Source organism: Engraulis encrasicolus, chromosome 5 (assembly GCF_034702125.1).
Source record: "Engraulis encrasicolus isolate BLACKSEA-1 chromosome 5, IST_EnEncr_1.0, whole genome shotgun sequence".
NCBI lineage: Eukaryota > Metazoa > Chordata > Actinopteri > Clupeiformes > Engraulidae > Engraulis > Engraulis encrasicolus.
The window spans coordinates 36,602,603-36,622,602 of NC_085861.1; the positions used below are offsets into that span (position 1 = coordinate 36,602,603).

Genomic DNA, 20,000 nt, shown 5'->3' on the forward strand with positions numbered 1-20,000 from the left:
TGAAAGTAAGGTTATAACATGTGCTCTTCACTAGGGGGTGTAAGACCAACTTCCACTAAAAACCCACTCGCTCCTTTTGAAAAACGGAGGGTCAGCCCTTGTTACATACACATGCTGCTCCTCCAAGTGGTGGGTCACCTCCACAGGCTGTGTTCCCCAATTCACATAAACAATGCAGAGTCAGGAAGAGCCTATACACGTCACTTCGAAAAAAAAAGGCATTGCCCACTTCAATTTATGCCCTCCCATAGATGTGCTGTTTTTATAAAAACAAGAGGAGTATTTTTTTCCACAAGCTTTCAAAACGAGCAGCGGTTGGTGGCACGAAACATCGATTACCCTAGATATCAACAGGTTGCAACTCTCGAATACACACATAGCAGGGGGAGGGAGCCAATCAGAGACGCCTCATCTTCGCTTCATGGATATCCATGAGAAAGACCGTAAAACCTTGCCATTTGTCCACAAGCCACTTAACTAGCCTTGAAACAGCTTGAAACGGCTTGAAACAAAGCAACCAGTTGTTGTTTTTTAAACAAAACTGACATATACTGCATTCAATAATGATGGTGAACACAGCAATATTGATTAGATGACGATGAAAGTAGATCTTTAAAGGTAGTAATTCCACAGATATAATGGACATAGCTCCATAAGAATAACATATTCCTGGAAAGCTGCTATTGTAGTGATTTCTCTCAGGGTCCATGGATACATAATGCATTTAAACACGAAGATGTACACTATCAAACACTATACACACTCAGGGAGAGAAGGTGTGAGAAGAAGACATAGAGTGTTAAAGGTACACTGTCCAGGAAATGGTCAAAAAAGGTACTGCAGATATGCTGCTCATTGAAACTGGGCTGCCTATTGCCAACATCTTTACATGAAAGTTTACTAAGTAATAAACAAATATTTTCTAGTGTGGTCCAAGTACAGTCATTTTTGCAGCTAAAAATGGCTGTTTTTGGAAATTCAAAATGGCGGACCATGGAGAAGATCCCCCTTTTCATGTATGAAAAGTGCAATTTTCCCAGTCATAATGAATACTTAGAATATGATGGTGGTGGTAAGTATTCATGAAAAAGGTAACATTAGTGAATGGGCAGCATGAATTCTGGAAATAAACAACTAAAAATCTCACACAGTGTCCCTTTAAAGAAGAAAAAGGTGAGGGTGGGGCTAGAGCGTGGAAGTAGAGACAGAGCCGCGGCATGGACAGAGAGAATGGTGATGAATTGTGAAGTTGACGACAGAGGTAAAAAGAGGAAAGGTGAGAAAAACACAAATCACATTGTAAAGCAGAGTGACATGGACAAGAAAAAACATTATCCTAGTGAGTGGAAATGACATGTGAAATGAAGATGCAAAAAGGATGAGGACAAAATACATAAGAGATGTGAACGAAGGAGAGAGGGAGAATTAGGTGATGAGGTGCAGAAAAGAGGTATATAACACATATGGGGGGAGAGATGGTGGGGGTAGCTAGAGTGACAGAGAGAGCTACAGAGAGAAAGAGAGAGAGAGAGGGAGAGAGAGAGAGAGAGAGAGAGAGAGAGAGAGAGAGAGAGAGAGAGATAGAGAGAGAGAGATATTTTGTGTGTGTATGCGTGCAACGTGCGCGCACGTGTGTGTGTGTGTGTGTGTGTGTGTGTGTGTGTGTGTGTGTGTGTGTGTTTGTGTGTGTGTGTGTGTGTGTGTGTGCGTGTGTGTGTGTGTGTGTGTGTGTGTGTGTGTGTGTGTGTGTGTGTGTGTGTGTGTGTTTGTGTGTGTGTTGTGCAGAGGACAGGAGAGGGCATGCAGGAGAGAGGCAGATAGAGATAATAATAAATAGAGGTGAAGGGCAGTGATAAAAAGAAAAAGGTAATATGACAGGGTAATATGAAAACAAGAAAACAAGCAATGAGTTGAAGGGGAAATGAGGGTAAGGAAGAGCGATAGATGAGTAGAGGACGTAGAGAGAACAGGGAAAGAAACGAGAGTGGGAGAAAGAAGGAACTAGTGTGATGGAGAAAAAAAAGACAGACAGATGAAATAGGGCAATGTCTAGAGAGTGAAAAGAAAGAAAGAAAGAGTGTTTGTGTATTGTATTTACGTATGCATGTATTCACTGCAATACTTAAGCGTTTACTTTGTCATGCCCGTAAGGCACTTTTGAACAGCGCTGAATTGAATTAAATTCTGAATTGAATTGAGAGAATGACAGAAGAGTGGAGTGTGCAGTCAAGAGAGGAAGGATGCTGTACTCACAATGTGATGCGCACGCACACACGCACGCACATGCACGCACACGCACACGCACACACACACAGCTCCCATAATTCTGATCTATATCGTTCTCCTTCCCCAGAGTAAAGGGCCTTATAGGAAGAATATGCCTCACTGTTCCATTGCTTTGCAGTAGAAATCACAGTTTAGAAATGTGGAAAACGGCATAGAAATCTCATTTAAGGAATGTGTGTTTCTAAAAGAATGCTGTATTCTGCTCACAGCCCAACTGTCATCTGGCTATAACGGAGAATCAAAATGATTGAAACCTTTGTGCAGTAGATTGCATTGGGCACTGCATATGTCCCTGCAGTTGGAGTCTAGGACAGAGCTCCGTCTCAAACCTGATGCCACGACAGCAGAACAATCATATGCAATCTGTTGTGACTAATATGATGATGAGCTGTTCTGTAGCAAGCCACTGCACAGTGGCAGCAAACACTGTTCTTTATGTAGGCCTACAAACAAACACACAGACACACATACACACACATGCACACACATACACATGCACACGCACACGCACACGCTCACGCTCACGCACACGCACACGCACAAACACACAAACACACACACAATGGGTGGGTCTTATTTTGTCTTGGTGTACATTGAGAAATATCAGTAAAGAGACTCAGATCAGCTATTTAAACGCAGCAACTATAAGCCAAGTTGCACCATCGGCACCAGAAGTAAAGAAAAAATGGGGTTGCTCTGGGGCTGAAAACTTACTACAGTATAAAATGCATCTGGCCATAAACAACATAGTGACAAAAATATAAAATAGAGGTGAAATATTTAAAAGGAAGATAAAAGAAAATATAAAAACAAAATCATAAAATCTTAACAAGAACATAACATAATAGGAGCAAACAATAACCACACAGGGTCCTGGAAATAAAGGCAGGCTCTGACCACAGGCAATGGCCAAGGCAGCCTGCTGTGTTGGGAGACCGCAACACCGTTTGGGGTCAATAACACAGACAGTAGCACAATCACTACATCTCATCCAAGCTCCCTTAGCCTACCCGACATTAACTCAGCACAATCCCTCCACCGAGGCCAGTTTCCTTACCCTAGCTCAAATTATTATCATCACTCCACCATGCCCCAGCTGCCTTACTCGAAGGGTTATTTCTCACCTAATCCCCTTTCAGGGAACCAAACTCAGCCCACTTTAAGTGGACCAAAAAGTGAACCGACAGCAAATGGACTCAGTTCTGTTTGTGTTCATATTATGAGTGTATTTAAAAAAGGAACGGTTGCACTCTCTGGCCCAATTAGGCTTTTATAGTGAGTCAGCCCCACATCCGTTCCTCCAAAGCTCTCCTTCAGTGATAAAACCTACAGGACTCATAAGCGAACCGTACTGAGGCCACATCAATAAAGGTCTCAGTATGGTTCAATTCCAAGGGGTCTGGGTACACTTTGGAGTGTTCACATATATGCAGAAAATGCTTAGTCACAGGTCTGAGTTCACTTAAATGGCTCAAAGAAAACACCCTAACACCCCATCGACCTAACTAACCCAGCACTCTAACTTAACCTTGCTGGTTACACCAGCTTACCATTGCAACATCAGAAGACCATCTCCCCTATAACATCACTCCACTCACCCCAGCATTGTAATTAATTAACTCAGCCCCAGGACTGTTACCTTACTTCAGCCCTGTACTGTTACCAAAGTTAATCCTAGACTAGACTAGACTGTTATTCCAGCTCACCCCAGCACTATAACCCTAGATTACCCCATCACTGTACTTAGCTCACCCCAGCAACACCAACCTAGCAAAGGCCAGTGATGTTACCCAAGCTTACCATTGCACAATCACCCCAGTAACATCCCTATGAACACTAGATGCCATGTTCAGCCCTTTGGCGTGCATGGCCCAACCCTTGGTGCTGCCGTTTTAAGGCAGTAATATACAAATGTTTCTTATAGATCATATGTATTAAGTTCATTATGTCTAACTGTTTAACTTAAACACTTAGTGGTTTCTTTTGCCTTAAGACATGTAAAAGTTTTTATCTTTTACCTGACATGTTTCAACGGTGTTACTTCCGTCTTCATCAGAGGGACCCTCGAAACATGTCAGGTAAAAGATAAAAACTTTTACATGTCTTAAGGCAAAAGAAAACCCTAAGTGTTTCTTATAGATGTTACCTCTACAGGGCAATGTGCCTTGTCATCAATTATGGCAGCAATATGCCAGCTAAACATTGCAACTTCAGCCATTCATTCCAATACAGCAGTGTAGAGTGTTCATAATCACTCCATCTCACTACAGCACTTGTTCCCTAGCTCACTCCAGCACTGTTGTCCTACCAAACCCCGAACTCTCACTCTTAAAGCGATTTTACACCAAAAAGATTGGAGCCGACTCAGACTCCCGACACAGACAGTTGTCTGGCGGTTTGCATTGCCCCTTATTGGCTAGAAATTGTTCCCGAACACACCTAGCCAACTTCTGCTGCCGTGGACACTCCCCCGGCGTTTGAGAGCTCGCGGTAACTTTCGCGTTTGAGAGCTCGCGGTTCGGCTGGTCCTGTTATAGCCAAATGTTTTCCTGTTTTTGCGAAGTCACCTCTCTGCGTTTCAGGAGTAACCTTGATAGTAGGTGCATTACTGACTCTAAATAGGCTATAGCCTACAATATCTACCTGTATAGGCAAAGTCTCCCTCCCATTCATAGTTCATCCAGAAAGACGGCATTCTATCTCTGTCTCTTGTTCACAAAACGCTATGACTTTCGCGGTTTCATTCCCCGGCATGGAGCCAGACTACCGACGCGCTCCTCAACCCAACTGAACATGCTCAAAGTCTCCCGACGGAGAACCACTACCACCAATGTCCTCCAACAACCCCAGATGCACCGAGAAGCACCGAACCAACTCGAACCCAACGCGCAACTATAGCCAACTGTCAGGTTGGTGTGGAAAAGGCTTAAGCATCATCACCCTAGGTCATCCTAGCACTACAACACACTTGCTCCAGCAGTAAGCTTACCCAAGCACTACCCTAGCTCACCACAGCACTGACTGGAATGTGCATCAAGCTGCCACACCTAGATTCTCTATAGTTCATATTTCAGAACAACAGAAATGAACAAAAGACAAAATGGCAATGTTCAACCATTTATCAAAGCCAGTAGAAAAACGGTTATTTCCCCTGGACCCAAATGATGGTCTCAGTGTGAAAATATGATATTAAAAGTCCCTTGTGTATTATAGTCTTATTTTCTTTTATTTTGATTGTTTGTGGTGTATTCGTCTTTAAAATTGAAATGTCCCTTTGGACTAGGTTCAGGCCAGGCTAAATGCTACAAGTACTCATCTAAGTGACTCACTTCTCTAACTGCACAGGGTTTGCATTCTTGTAACAGTTACAACTTGTATAGTTGACAAGGCTTTTCCTTTTTGGTCGCAATAAACTTAAACACCTCTTTGTTCGTTTACACTGTTCAGCCCATTTAGCATATTCCAATTAGCACTATTATTCATTAGCATATGTAAATGCAAACACCCACACTACAAGGGAATCAGGTATCTCTCTCTCTCTCTCTCTCTCTCTCTCTCTCTCTCTCTCTCTCTCTCTCTCTCTCTCTCTCTCTCTCTCTCTCTCTCTCTCTCGCTCTCGCTGTCTCTCGTTCTGGTGTTAATGTTCTAATGTTACTCCATGCTAAATAGTGTAAATAGTGCATTTCACACACAATGGCTTCATCATCGGAATATGCTGCATTTAAATCCAGATGGGGGACATAGAGAGGAGATGGTGTATAGACCACTGGCTTTGTTACTGGCGTAATTAAACACAACGATTTCTGAAATTAAAGGTCCCTTGACAATGATGGTTATGACATCTTTTTAAATTGTGAAGAGTCATCATGGCTAGCAATTTGATGAAATATTATAATTATGTAATATTTACAATAATTGAGAATTACAAATACAATTTGAATAAGTTCATCTTGATGAATATTAGATTGGATATTTATGCTTCCTTGGCTGGATACAATGGGCATGTGATTGGCCAGCTAAGGCAAAGGGAAACAAATCGTAATGAAAGTAAATAATGGCAGTTAAAAATAAACACAGTAAAACTATAAATGTTGTAGCAGAATTGTCTTTAACACAGGGGGGCACTGCCGGTTTTTGGGGATCATGTGTCTACCCTAAAACTCTATGCAAAGCAGGCAAAGCGCTACGGTAACTTTGAGCGGATTGTCATAGTTCAACTGTGTGTGTGTGTGTGTGTGTGTGTGTGTGTGTGTGTGTGTGTGTGTGTGTGTGTGTGTGTGTGTGTGTGTGTGTGTGTGTGTGTGTGTGTGTGTGTGTGTGTGTGTGAGTGTGTGTACATATGTGTGTGTGTGTGTGTGTGTGTGTGTGTGTGTGCGTGCTGTGTGGTTTCCTGTGTGAGTGAGTTATTTCAAAAACCGGGATCCAATCTCTGCACATGCTCTGTTTAGCCAGGGGATTAAATTTTAAGAACACTGCAGCCAATTTCATACCTGACTTCTTCCTGCGCGTCTTCACAGCACAGGGCCTCTGATGCTCCACAGACAACCCAGATGCCACAGCACGCTACCAAACCATTTAAAACTATAGCTGTGAGAGAAAAAATATTATTCCAGGCATACCGATTCTACTCAAACAAACCGATAGCAAATGTGAGGGATAAAAAAAACTATTAGCTGTTTGGATTAGCAATATTTGCCTTGCTCCAGCAGGCCATGGCTCCCTCTTCCCCAGACTTGAAAAGGAGATTAGTTCTTTCCCTGGTTGGCGGGAGGCGAATAGCGTTCCACACGTTGGGGTGTGCTTGCTATCAGGCCATCTACGCAGCGTGTATGTTCTCATGCCTAATTGCAGTTCCTTGATAAATACAGCAATTAAATGATAAGTATTCATGGGTGGGGCGAGAGGGAAGGAGTGTGGGGGTGACCTTGGGAACAAAGCGACCCATGCTGTGTTCTAAAGCTTTGACTGATGTGCTGTCAGTCATGCTCTGTGCGTCCTTTCAAAACATGTTCTGACTTAATTTACATGGTGATAAGAAAAAATAATCTGTGAACCCCAGTAGTCTAACATGACTAGCAGCCATAACATGGAGCATAGAGAACATGGATGGAACATTGAACATGCTATTTGGTGTGCAGATTCTTATTCGCTTCTCATCTTTCAGTTCCACTTTGGTGAGCCCTTCACCCAACCCATCATTTAGTATTTAGATATGCATGATTATATCCTGAATGTTTCAAGGTTTGTCATGTGTTTGGTGTGTCAGGAAGGATTGATCATTATATTCTCAATCGGAATGGAAATGCCAAAACCACAAAACAAACTAATTAGTCTGTGCAGCCACTGCCGCTAAGCGATGTGGCATGAAATGTGACAGAGTGCTTCAGCTTACCTTCTGGCATTTCCCACTGAGTTAGTAATATATTTCAGATGCAATCTATACAATAGCTTTGGCCCGCCGCTAGGCACAGGCAGTGTATTAGGAATGCCATAGTAACACCTGAAAGTCCCTCTCAAAATGGAATTAGAATAGCAAGAAAAAATAAAACATTTAACTTAACATTGACAATAATTATTCATAGGCACCCACTCGGTATGTATAAAGAGTAGTTCAGCTTGACAAAAACACTATGTTTACAAATGCCAATTTCTAAATGCGCAAAAAGCAACTGAGGGGCCATTCTGACCAGGACCAGCAATGCCTGCTTCCATGTAATAGTTTACATACTTTGTTTTTGACAGTTAAATCGGGAATACAATACTCTGTGAAGTGAGGCCCATGAGACCCATATTTGGGAGTGCACGTTGTCCTGGATTAGATTTTGTGCCTGGTTAAAAAGTGGTGATCTGTTTGGCATATTAAGGATTTGAAATGCCAAGCTAGAATCCTCAACATCTATCATCTTCTCCCAAAGACATAACGAAACAGATGCAGTTCCAAAGGTGAAAAAGAAAAGGAAGTCGAGAAAAAGTGGTCCAAATGTGGTGTTACTTTACTTTACTTTACTTTACTTTATTTGTTCAGGACATTGCACATTAATGAACATATACATACATGTACATATATGTAAACATGCCAGATTGTAGCCCAAGGGCTAATTTCCATCTGGTGTCCAATAGGCAGGCTAGATGTTTACAAGCAATAGACTTTAAAATAAAACAGACTGTTAGTAACAAAAGAAATAAAACCCACTACAGAAGCAAAAGGCATGTAAATAAAAGGAAAAGAGAAAAGAAAAAGGTCCCAAAAAATAGGGCCATGTGTTATGTGAGTGTGTGTGTGCGTGTGTGCGTGTACACTGTGTAGAGGCTCAGACCATCAGTGTGAACATGTTTGTTGGGCTCGAAGCCACTGTTTATGTCCACAACAACAAATGTGGATTACCATTTCATTGAATGCTGCCACTCAATGCCATTTTAATTACATCATATACTTTCAACTACATTATGGGTCGCTGCTGCATCATCTGCAACTTGAAATGAACGAACGAACGAATGAACGAAGGAAGGAAGGAAGGAAGGAATGAATGAACGAAGGAAGGAAGGAAGGAAGGAAGGAAGGAAGGAAGGAAGGAAGGAAGGAAGGAAGGAAGGAAGGAAGGAAGGAAGGAAGGAAGGAAGGAAGGAAGGAAGGAAGGAAGGAAGGAAGGAAGGAAGGAATCAGGTGACCAGGAGAGCTCATAATATGGATTCCCCCTACTTCACCCAGTCCGGCACGTCTTCTGCGATCCAATCACCTCCCTCTCCTCCTCCTCCGCTCATTCAAACCCCCAGTCCTCCATGCAAGACAGCGTGGGAATCAGAGAGATATGCTAAATTGCTCAAGATATCTGCAACCGTCTATGACACACTCCAATTCCACTCACGACTGCATGAAGTGTCATGGCTGTCAGCACTAATTAAAATGGCACAGTGATGGATCTCAAACAATGGGCTGTGTATGGCGGCAGCAGCAGAGGTGAGGGTGGCGGTGTGTGTGTGTGTGTGTGTGTGTGTGTGCGTGCGTGCGTGCGTGCGTGCGTGCGTGCGTGCGTGCGTGCGTGCGTGCGTGCGTGCGTGCTTGCGTGCGTGCGTGCGTGCATGTCTTTTACTGTACAGTATGGGAGTGTAAGTTGGGCGGAAGGTTGGCAGGCAGGCCTGGTATGACAGATTGCATTCTCATTCGATAAGTCACACAGAGACAAGACAAGAGATAGCCAACATATGGAGCCCACCAGAGAGAAATCACATCCAATTCAGGCCGAGTCAGAAACTGTCCATGGTGCTATCACATACAGTAGGCAGTGGTGGAATGGGAATAAGTGGATCCTACTGCAATTATTTATCACATTATTCAACTCCAACACCTGTCATAATTGGATATTTCCCTGTGACCATTTCTCAGTTGATAAGACACACAGAGAGACACACAACAAGATAATTTGGTTTAGTTCTTACACTCCCTGGCTGACATGTTCTCAGAAAATGCCCACCTGCTTACTATGTAGATGCTGAGTGGAAATATTCATTTTTTCTAGATATACTGTTGTTAAAGTTGTTAAAAACAGATTGATGAAATCACCCAGCTTCTGTATACACCCTTAACTTCCTGCCTCTTACTTTTCTACATAGCATGCAGAGACAGAAACATAGCCAGAGAGAGAACGATTTTGTGCAATCTATTTTGCATCCAGCACAAGGAGGTAGAGACTGATAAGATTGATATGATGATGAACACAATGATTTATTGAAATGATGATGATGATGATGATGATGACGATGATGATGAAGAAGACTTCTCATTTAAGGCAACCCCATGTCCTGTGACAATTGGATGGTTTGATGGCTATATGTGCTGCCTTCTGGCGATGCTTATCACTTAATTCAACCTCATACTCCACACAAATTGCATGTTTTCATGAGCCCAGCTCTCATGGAATTCCTACACCAAGGTAGCTTTTTAAAAAAATTGCTGGAGCCATCAGAGTTGATGCGTTGATGTCACTGTATAAGTAATAACAGTGGCACTTACCAAACATGTTCCCGATGTGGCCGTTCCGTGACAGAGGTCGCAGTTCATTCTTGCCCCAGGCGTAGAGCTTGTAGTTATCCCAGGCAAACTTCATCATCTAGGATAAACAACACAAACACACACAAAGAACACGTTAATTATACACATACAAACATCAAGACAAGCAATATCATACCATTTATACCACAATTCACAATCATACAGAAAGACACACACACACACACATACACACATACACACATACACACACACACACACACACGCACGCGCCCTCGCACGTACACACACACATTTAATACACATACACACATCAAGGAAGGTAATATTATACCAATAGACAGAGAGAGAGAGAGAGAGAGAGAGAGAGAGAGAGAGAGAGAGAGAGAGAGAGAGAGAGAGAGACACGCATGCGAGAGAAGATAGCGTTATGTTATAATGATTGACAGCCACATTCCCAGACTTGATTTCCCAGTTCCCCAGACAACTGTGCTGCCTGCGGGGGACAAATATTTGCCAAGAGCGAGGAGGAAATTAGGAGGAAAAGAAATAGTGTTTTGTATTGTGTATGCGGGAGGAGGGAGGCAGGAGGAAGACAAGGAGGAAGAGAGAGGAGGTAGAGAGAGGAGGTAGGGTGATGGAGAAAAGTGAGAGAAGAGAGAGAGGAAGGAGGAATAGAGACAGGACGAAAAGTAGACGAAGGAGGGGGAAGAGGAGCAGGAAGAAGGAGAAGGATGAGGATGGGAGGAAGAAGAGATAGTTTCTGATATGTTATTGTTTACTGTTGCCAGGGTTACCAACCACAATGATGGACAGACGGGTGATACTGCGTGTTAGACGACGGGAGACAGGCAGGAAGTTGGAGAGAAGCAGAAACGAGTAAAGAAAGACAGAAAAATAATGAGGGGCAAAAGTGAAGAAGAAAAAAGTCATGAAGTTCACTGTGGAGGACAGGAAGAGAAAAACAGAGTAAAGAAAAATAAAACCGAAGAGACATAATCATTCCACACCAAGTGACAACATGCTGGAAGGATATTTATTTCAATCCTAGGCCTTTGGAAACCCTATAAGCTCAGCAGCCAATAATGAGCGGACAGAAATCGCACTAACGCCTGCAATGGTAGAAACAGTAGAAGCAATAATGATGCACTGTGACAAAATCTTATCCGTCATCTCAGAGAGTAAGACTGATAATGGATAAGATCTGCACTCCGCTAATAAGCAGAGCAGATACATATAATACACCACTGGAATGGGTTAGATATTGGACATTATGTTTAATAGTACAAAGCCCTTATCGAGTTGACATAGCTCATAATAGCAGACTGTCAGCTTAATTGTAGCGCACATGTCTTTGATGAATTGTGTATGAAGAGTGGTGTATTCAGTCACATTGAGTTCTGCATGAAATGGACTATAGAAAAATGTGTCTTGCATTACTTTAAGTTCACAAGCCTTCAGTAAGTGCCAAGAGAAAATAAACCGTTTTTGATGATTGTGTTCAACTTTGCATTAACTTTTGTTAAATCTTCTCAACATATTCAAAAGTAACTTTTGTTTTTTTTCCATATATCAACTTTACTCTTTTTTCATACGTTCTCAATAATCTCAGAGAAGGCACAGAGACTTTTGAGTACGTGTGTGTGTGTGTGTGTGTGTGTGTGTGTGTGTGTGTGTGTGTGTGTGTGTGTGTGTGTGTGTGTGTGTGTGTGTGTGTGTGTGTGTGTGTGTGTGTGTGTGTGTGTGTGTGTGTGTGTGTGTGTGTGTGTGTGTGTGTGTGTGTGTGTGTGTGTGTGTGTGTGTGTGTGTGTGTGTGTGTGTGCAAGTACATTGTGCGGCAGGCATTTGAGCTCCACAACACAAGATGGATTAATAACCATGGAGGGTGACTAAGGACAGCAAGGGACCTCCACGTTCAAGCAGGTGTTACAGACAACAGGGCAAGCAGGTGTACAGTGAAACTCAACAGAGTACGAACACACCAGGACACACTGGCACCTAAACACCTCTACATGGGAATGGTACGACAGCCAACACGTGGGCACAACTCAACCGCTTACACCTGTCATGAGAATCACTTTAATGCTGCTAGAACCGGATTTGTTTAAACATCTGACACACTTTAAAGGCACACTGTGTTAGATTTTTAGTTGTTTATTTTTCAGATTTCATGCTGCCCATTCACTAATGTTACATTTGTCATGAATACTTACCACCATCAAATTCTAAGTATTCATTGTGACGGGAAAAATAGCGTTTTTTATACATGAAAAGGGGGATCTTCTCCATGGTCCACCATTTTGAATTTCCAAATGTAGCCAAAGTTGCAAAAATAACTGTACTTGTACCATACCAGAAAATATTTGTTTATTACTTAGTAAACTACCATGTAAAGATCAAATTTGGCAATAGGCAACCCAGTTTCAATGAGCAGCATAGTTGCAGTACCTTTTTTTGACCATTTCCTGCACAGTGTCCCTTTAAAGATTTGTTCAATGTTTTCAGTGATGTACTCATATGTGCATGTGTACCGTACGTGGGTGCATGCGTTCGTACAGTAAGTGCATCTGTGCTCTTTTGTGTGCATGCGTGGGTCTGTGTTATGGCATCTCCCAAATTGGACGTTGGATGTATAGTATTGTACAACTGAAGATAGTGTTTAAATGTCAAAGCAGTTGCCCAAAATAGTCGATCTCATTCACACACACCCATACTTACTCTTTCCTCATTGCTGCCACCCCCTCTCTCTCTAACATACACACACACACGTACACACAGGCACACACACACACACAGGCACACACACACACACACACACACACACACACACACACACACACACACACACACACACACACACACACACACACACACACACACACACACACACACACACACACACACACACACACACACACTTCCCATAGGGGCCAGCAAAGAACAGTGTATATGCCTGGAATCTGAAATCAGCACTCTCTCTCTCTCTCTCTCTCTCTCTCTCTCTCTCTCTCTCTCTCTCTCTCTCTCTCTCTCTCTCTCTCTCTCTCTCTCTCTCTCTCTCTCTCTCTCTCTCTCTCTCTGAGAGTGTGCGCATGTGTGTGTGTGCTTAAGGAATCATTCTGATGGCGTTGGGATGAAAACCGATGTGTGAGCAGGAGCAAAAACAAGACTACTATAAACTATAAATACCTGCGCAGAGTAGATGTGCACGCACACACACACACGAGACAACTGCTCAGTGGAAACAGACATAGGCCCTGTTGTGTTGCTTTGTCCTGTTCTCTAGTGAACATCCGAATACCATTTGTTTGTTTTTTTGCAATAAAATGAAACACAGTAGATGATAAGCACTGTGTAAAAGCGTAGCCCACAAAGAAGCACAATGCAGCTCATCTTTCTTAAAGAGGGAGTGTTTAATCCTACATGCCACACACACACACACACACACACGAGCGCGCGCACACACACGTACACACACATACACACGCGCGCGCACACACACATGCACACGCATGCATGCATGCACGCACACACACACAAACACACACACACACAAACATACATGCACACATGCACACACACGCACACACATGCACACACACGCACACACATGCACACGGTGTCCTTATTTGCCACAAATCCTCTTATTATTGCTGACAATGTGCTGATATAGAACTTGGTATATAGAACAGGGCGTATGACAGAGCTATTTGTTAGCAATCTGTCTGAGAAGAAAATACGAATTCATGCAAAACGCAAACCTGAAAAGGCTAGCGCTTTCATTTGAAATGCAATCTACAGAGGGCCTGTCTGTGTCTGTCACTGGTTGTCAAGGTAAACAAATCGTGTTTTGTTTTGAATGCTGCGACAATAAACAGAAGAGTGTGTTGTCGTGTTATCTTGTTTTGTTCTCTGCTGAGCAATGCCAGCCTAAACTCACACACTGCATTGAACTGATAAAGGTAGGGGGGTGTGTAGGCCTATGTGTTTGTGTGCTTGTGTGTTTGTGTGTGTGCGTGTGCGTGTGCGCGTGTGTGTGTGTGTGCGTGTGTGTGCGTCTGTGGGTGTGTGTGTGGGTGTGGGTGTGCGTGTGTGTGTGTGCTCGCACACGTGCTCGTGTGTGCGTGCGTGTGCGTGCCAGCGAGTGTGTTTGTATATAAAATCTAAAATTGGGAATATAAAACTGAATAAAAAATCTAACTGTTCAGCCTCGTTGTCCTCCACGTCTGAAACATGTCTGCTGACATAGTGCTATAAATAAATATATGAGTTTAAGCATCAAGATTGCGGCTGTTTCTCTACCCTGAGCTAGCAGCTTAACCTCGTGGTTCACCGCTCTCCCCCCGCTGTGTCCTGCTAATCTATTGACCGCTATCCCGCATGCTAATGGCTCGCTTGTTCCACATGCCAGGTCAATGGTTCACGCGACGATACGCTGATTACAATGAGTCAGAAATCGACTTTCCCTTCCCATACCAGCCCAGCCGAGGCCAAGCCAGGCTCAGTGACCAATCGCTGTGTCTGCGTCGAAACAGCGGAAATCAAAGTGAAAGGGGCTATCGTGTGTGTAGAATATCAGAGAGCATCAGTAGGGTGTGGTGTAGGGGGTGGACTACTGTAAGCTCTCCAACACCCTCCACTAGTCTATGCAAGCATGCAGATCGATGGGCAACACGGAGACAAACACAGGAAAAGGCACGCGCTCACAGTAAATGGCAGCAACACCAAATAAATATGGCCGCCATGTTGAGTAATGAGGTCCAGGCTGAGGAAGAGGACTTTTGTTTGTGTGTGTGTGAAAGTGTGTGTGTTTGTACTGTGTGTGTGTGTGTGTGTGTGTGTGTGTGTGTGTGTGAAAGTGTGTGTGTTTGTACTGTGTGTGTGTGTGTGTGTGTGTGTGTGTGTGTGTGTGTGTGTGTGTGTGTGTGTGTGTGTGTGTGTGTGTGTGTGTGTGTGTGTGTGTGTGTGTGTGTGTGTGTGTGTGTGTGTGTGTGTGTGTGCGCGCAAATGTGTGTGCCGCTGTATTACTGTAATGGGTTTGATCTTGTCGATGACAGATTAACAAGTGTCCCCATTAAAGGCACCAAGTGGAGCTGTGTTCTTTCTAATGAGCTCAAACACACTGTCAGATGTTTCCAGTAAGAAGAGGATGGCGGAAGACGAAAGAAGGGAAAAAAGTCAAAGAAAATCTGCAACATCATCCGATGACTGATCAGCAGCAGCAGAGAGTGCATGCATGTGCGTGTATGTGTGTGTGTGTGTGTGTGTGTGTGTGTGTGTGTGTGTGTGTGTGTGTGTGTGTGTGTGTGTGTGTGTGTGTGTGTGTGTGTGTGTGTGTGTGTGTCTGTGTGTGTGTTTGTGTGTTTGTGTGTGTGTGTGTGTGTGTGTGTGTGTGTGTGTGCGTGCGCGTGCGCGTGCGCGCGTGTGTGTGTTTGCGTGCTTCCGTACGTGTGTATGTGTGTGCGCGTGTGTGTATGTGCAGAATCTTCAGATGACTGATCGGCGATGCCGACACTGTGCGTGATGCAACATTCTTTCTCTTCTACCGCAGTATCATCACTGAGAGCTTCTAAGCTTCTTGTTGGGGGTAGTATTTTTACACTACGTGTAGGACTTGTGAGAGGAGAGGCAAGAATGGAAAAAGGAAAGAAAAAAACCCCAGAAAAAAAACATCTACGTCTAGGTGCTGACCAACTGGAAAGTCAATATGTTCCCTGCAGAGACCCCCCTTATACACACACACACACACACACACACACACACACACACACACACACACACACACACACACACACACACACACACACACACACACACACACACACACACACACACACACACACACACACACACACACACACACACACACACACACACACACAATGGAGGAAATGAAAAGCTAGGGAGCCATTATCACCCCGGTCTCCCAGACAGCCTCCCGAGAGTAGTGAGAGCCCAGCGGGGAGGAAACACACGCAAGCAGTCTGGATTAATAAGCAGACACACACACACACAGAAAAACACACACCTGGACTAGCAAGCACGCAAGCGCGCGCACACACACACACACACACACACACACACACACACACACACACACACACACACACACACACACACACACACACACACACACACACACACACACACACACACAAAACATTACATTGCATTTAGCTGACGCTACAGTATTTTATCCAAAGCAACTTACAGTTATGTAGGTACAGGGTATTGGTTTCAGTCCCTGGAGCAATGGGGGGTTAGGTGCCTTGCTCAAGGGCTCTTCAGCCATGGGTGAGGGTGCTGGTAAGGATGGGATTTGAACCTGCAACCCTCTGATTTAGAGGCCAGCGCTCTAACCATTGAGCCATGGCTGCCACGCACGCACGCACGCACGCACGCACGCACGCACGTGCGCACGCACGCACACACACACACACACACACACACACACACACACACACACACACACACACACACACACACACACACACACACACACACACACACACACACACACACACACACACACACACACACACACACACACACACACACAAAGAAACAGGACCTGAGGGACTACTGACCACTAAAACACAGATATACCCGTCAGAGCCATCAGAGACACACAGGGCAAGGTGTGACAATACAGTTCTATACTGCAGGCCTACATTGATATGTATTTGGGTATCGGGGTCTCTCCACTCTCTCTACTCTACTCACACAACCTGCATTTTTAATCCAAGTCAAGTATGGGAAGAAGTCTCTTATTCTCCCAGACAAGAGATGGAAGCGATGACTAAGTCAAGGCATCAGGGAACTGACTCACCACTTTGCCTCATCCAGACGCTCTCTTCTGACACATCCCCCATCATGACACAGGCACACCAAAGGCCCTCACTTAAAACTTAAAATCACACTCAGAAATGAAAAAGAAGTTGAGAAAAACACTGTAGGAAATCTAGGAAATACTGAAGGCAAAAAGCACAGACAATTTGGTCCTTTTTTCTTTCCATTTTCCTCTTCTCGTTTCTCTCTTTTCTTTTTCCCAAAATGCTGTCTGCTGCTAATGGCTTCCTGCTCTTGCTGCTGTCTCTTCGGCCCATTAGTTTGGCTCCTCTACTTAAAGGCTGTCAGAGCACGGATGAAGGAGAGCAGAGGAGAGCAGAGGAGAGGAGTGGAGAGGAGAGGGAAAGAGGAGAGGAGAGAAGAGGAAAGCAAAGAAAAGGAAGGAAATGAACGGAAAGGAAAGGAAAGGAAAGGAAAGGAAAGGAAAGGAAAGGAAAGGAAAGGAAAGGAAAGGAAAGGAAAGGAAAGGAAAGGAAAGGAAAGGAAAGGAAAGGAAAGGAAAGGAAAGGAAAGGAAAGGAAAGGAGAGGAGAGGTAAAGAGAGGAGACTTGAATATGGGAGTATAAGAGGAGGAGAGGAGATGAGATGGAATCAGAAGAGAAGAGAAGAGAAGAGAAGAGAAGAGAAGAGAAGAGAAGAGAAGAGAAGAGAAGAGAAGAGAAGAGAAGAGAAGAGAAGAGAAGAGAAGAGAAGAGAAGAGAAGAGAAGAGAAGAGAAGAGAAGAGAAGTTCAAAGGATAAGAGAGGGGAAGGGGTCAGGAGAGGTTAAACCTATAAAGATAAATGCTCAAAGATGAGAAGAAACGAATGAAATGAATAATAATTATGAACCTGGGTGGTTTGAGGGACAACAACACAAGGCCTAGCTCATCTAGAGAGAGATTGTCGATGGTGTTAATAAAGACACTGGGGTGGGTTAGTTCACGAACTACAGGGAGTTAGGCTACAGATCACCCACCGATGGGTGCTTTAGCAGCAAGGGTGCTTGCCAGAGAGCTACGAGAGCTCAAACACACTTATCGTTGATATAAGAGAGGAGCTGGATAAAGTGCTAATGGCGTTGCTGTGTGCTAACTACAGTACATGAAATATGTGTCAATGACAGATGTGAAGGTCACCAATATTGGAATAGCAAAGCTTTTTTCCTGCCCAGGCAACAATCCCTCAACAAAAGTGGGTATTGGCTGAGTGTATTCGCATCTGTTGTGACTGTTACTATGTGTGAACTGAAATCACATGAAAAAAAAACATTGAAGCCTTTGTAATAAAAATCAAAAACTTCACCTTTGTTCAGTTTTCATATCAATATGTGTGAAGAAAATACCACTATCCCTTCCTCTAACAGTGGTGGACGAAGTACACCAGTTATGTACTTGAGTAAAAGTACAGTTACCTCGCATTGAAAACTACTCAAGTAAAAGTGAAAGTATTCACCTCACTTTTTTACTTGAGTAGAAGTACAAAAGTATCTGCCGTCAAAAATACTTAAGTACTAAAAGTAAAAAGTAAAAACTTAAAAATGAAGCCTTTGGTGCAATTTTAATATTTAAGTGTTGTAGGCCTAGTTTGGTCATATCTAATTAAATATCCTCTGATTTGCACAGGCTATACCAACATGTTAGAACTAGGCCATAACAGGCCTCAGAAACACTGTGGAGTAAGTCCATGGATGTTATAGCATCAGAAGTTCATTTTCACCTCTCTAAACATTTACTGACCCTAACATGCCCAAAAAGAACACATGAAAGGGCCATTAATATTAAATATGATTAGGCTGAAATTGATTATATGCCTATTAGAACAACTACTACAATACCCCCCAGCCGTAGGCCTACAGTCCAGTATTGGCCTACTTATTTGTGACAGCAAGGAGTTAGAGTAGTAGCCAATAAAGTACTTTGTTTATTTTTTGTTATAATTATGGTTTTGGTAGACCTCTTCTTCGTATTATTATTATTATTATTATTATTTTAATTTATTATTATTATTATTATTATTATTATTATTATTATTATTATTATTATTATTATTATTATGTAGTGTTTGGTTATGTTAAGGTTGGCTTAGGCCTATGTATGGACAAACAGACTTCTTGTGATTCTAAACTACCTTTAAAGATAGGAACATCTTCAAATACTTGTAATGGTCTCTATTTGCTAGATGCCAATGATTTGCAATAGCCTACTTGATACAACTTAATAGGAACACTTATCTGTCTGATCATGAAAAAGCCTTTTGTGCCTGTGCACATCACTGGGCCAATATTTTGCCAAAGTCCTTTTACCCTCTTTTTTTTTTACTTTGTTACTGTTGTTTTTTACAACCTCACTTTGGTGGTATTGCCAAAGCTTTTCATATCCACTGTAGCCTACTGAGCCGACTAAAGGGAAAGGATACATGTTGCAAGGATACATGTTGCATGTAGCCTCACTTTGTAACATATGGTGGGCATGGCAATCCTCATTTAAAGATACAAACCCTTTACACAAGCCTCTTTTCCATAAAGTTGAAGCAAATCATTTTTTTTGTGACAGGGGAGTCTATTAGACAAGTAATTGATATTCCCAACTACTTCAGAAAATACTGCAATGTGAGGGGAAAGAATGCTATCACGGAGTTGTGCGCCTGGATAGTTTGGAATAAGCAGCATGTTTAGGCATCCTGTGTAGGCTACTTGACTCAAGAAACCAACACGCTACAAAAGCGGCAATTAAGTGACTCTATTGTAAGCCATAACACAGATATAGCGCAGTAAGTCAAATAAGCAGAAGGGCCTACATTAAGTATAAATTCACTGATTATTCAGTTCAAACGCGAAGCCTATCTGACAAATTTCGTCGTCAGGCGAGTGCAGCCTG

At 43.1% G+C, this 20,000-nt stretch overlaps 1 protein-coding gene across 2 annotated transcripts in view; it reads right to left on the minus strand.

Annotated features, from left to right (window-relative positions):
• The window catches only part of LOC134449338 (mannosyl-oligosaccharide 1,2-alpha-mannosidase IA), a 328,401-nt gene that overhangs the window by 170,697 nt on the left and 137,704 nt on the right, over positions 1-20,000 (minus strand). For both annotated transcript variants that reach the window (XM_063199224.1, XM_063199225.1), the window contains exon 2: positions 10,298-10,394. In XM_063199224.1, the coding sequence (XP_063055294.1) occupies positions 10,298-10,394 (97 nt within the window). The remainder of the gene's footprint in view (positions 1-10,297; positions 10,395-20,000) is intronic.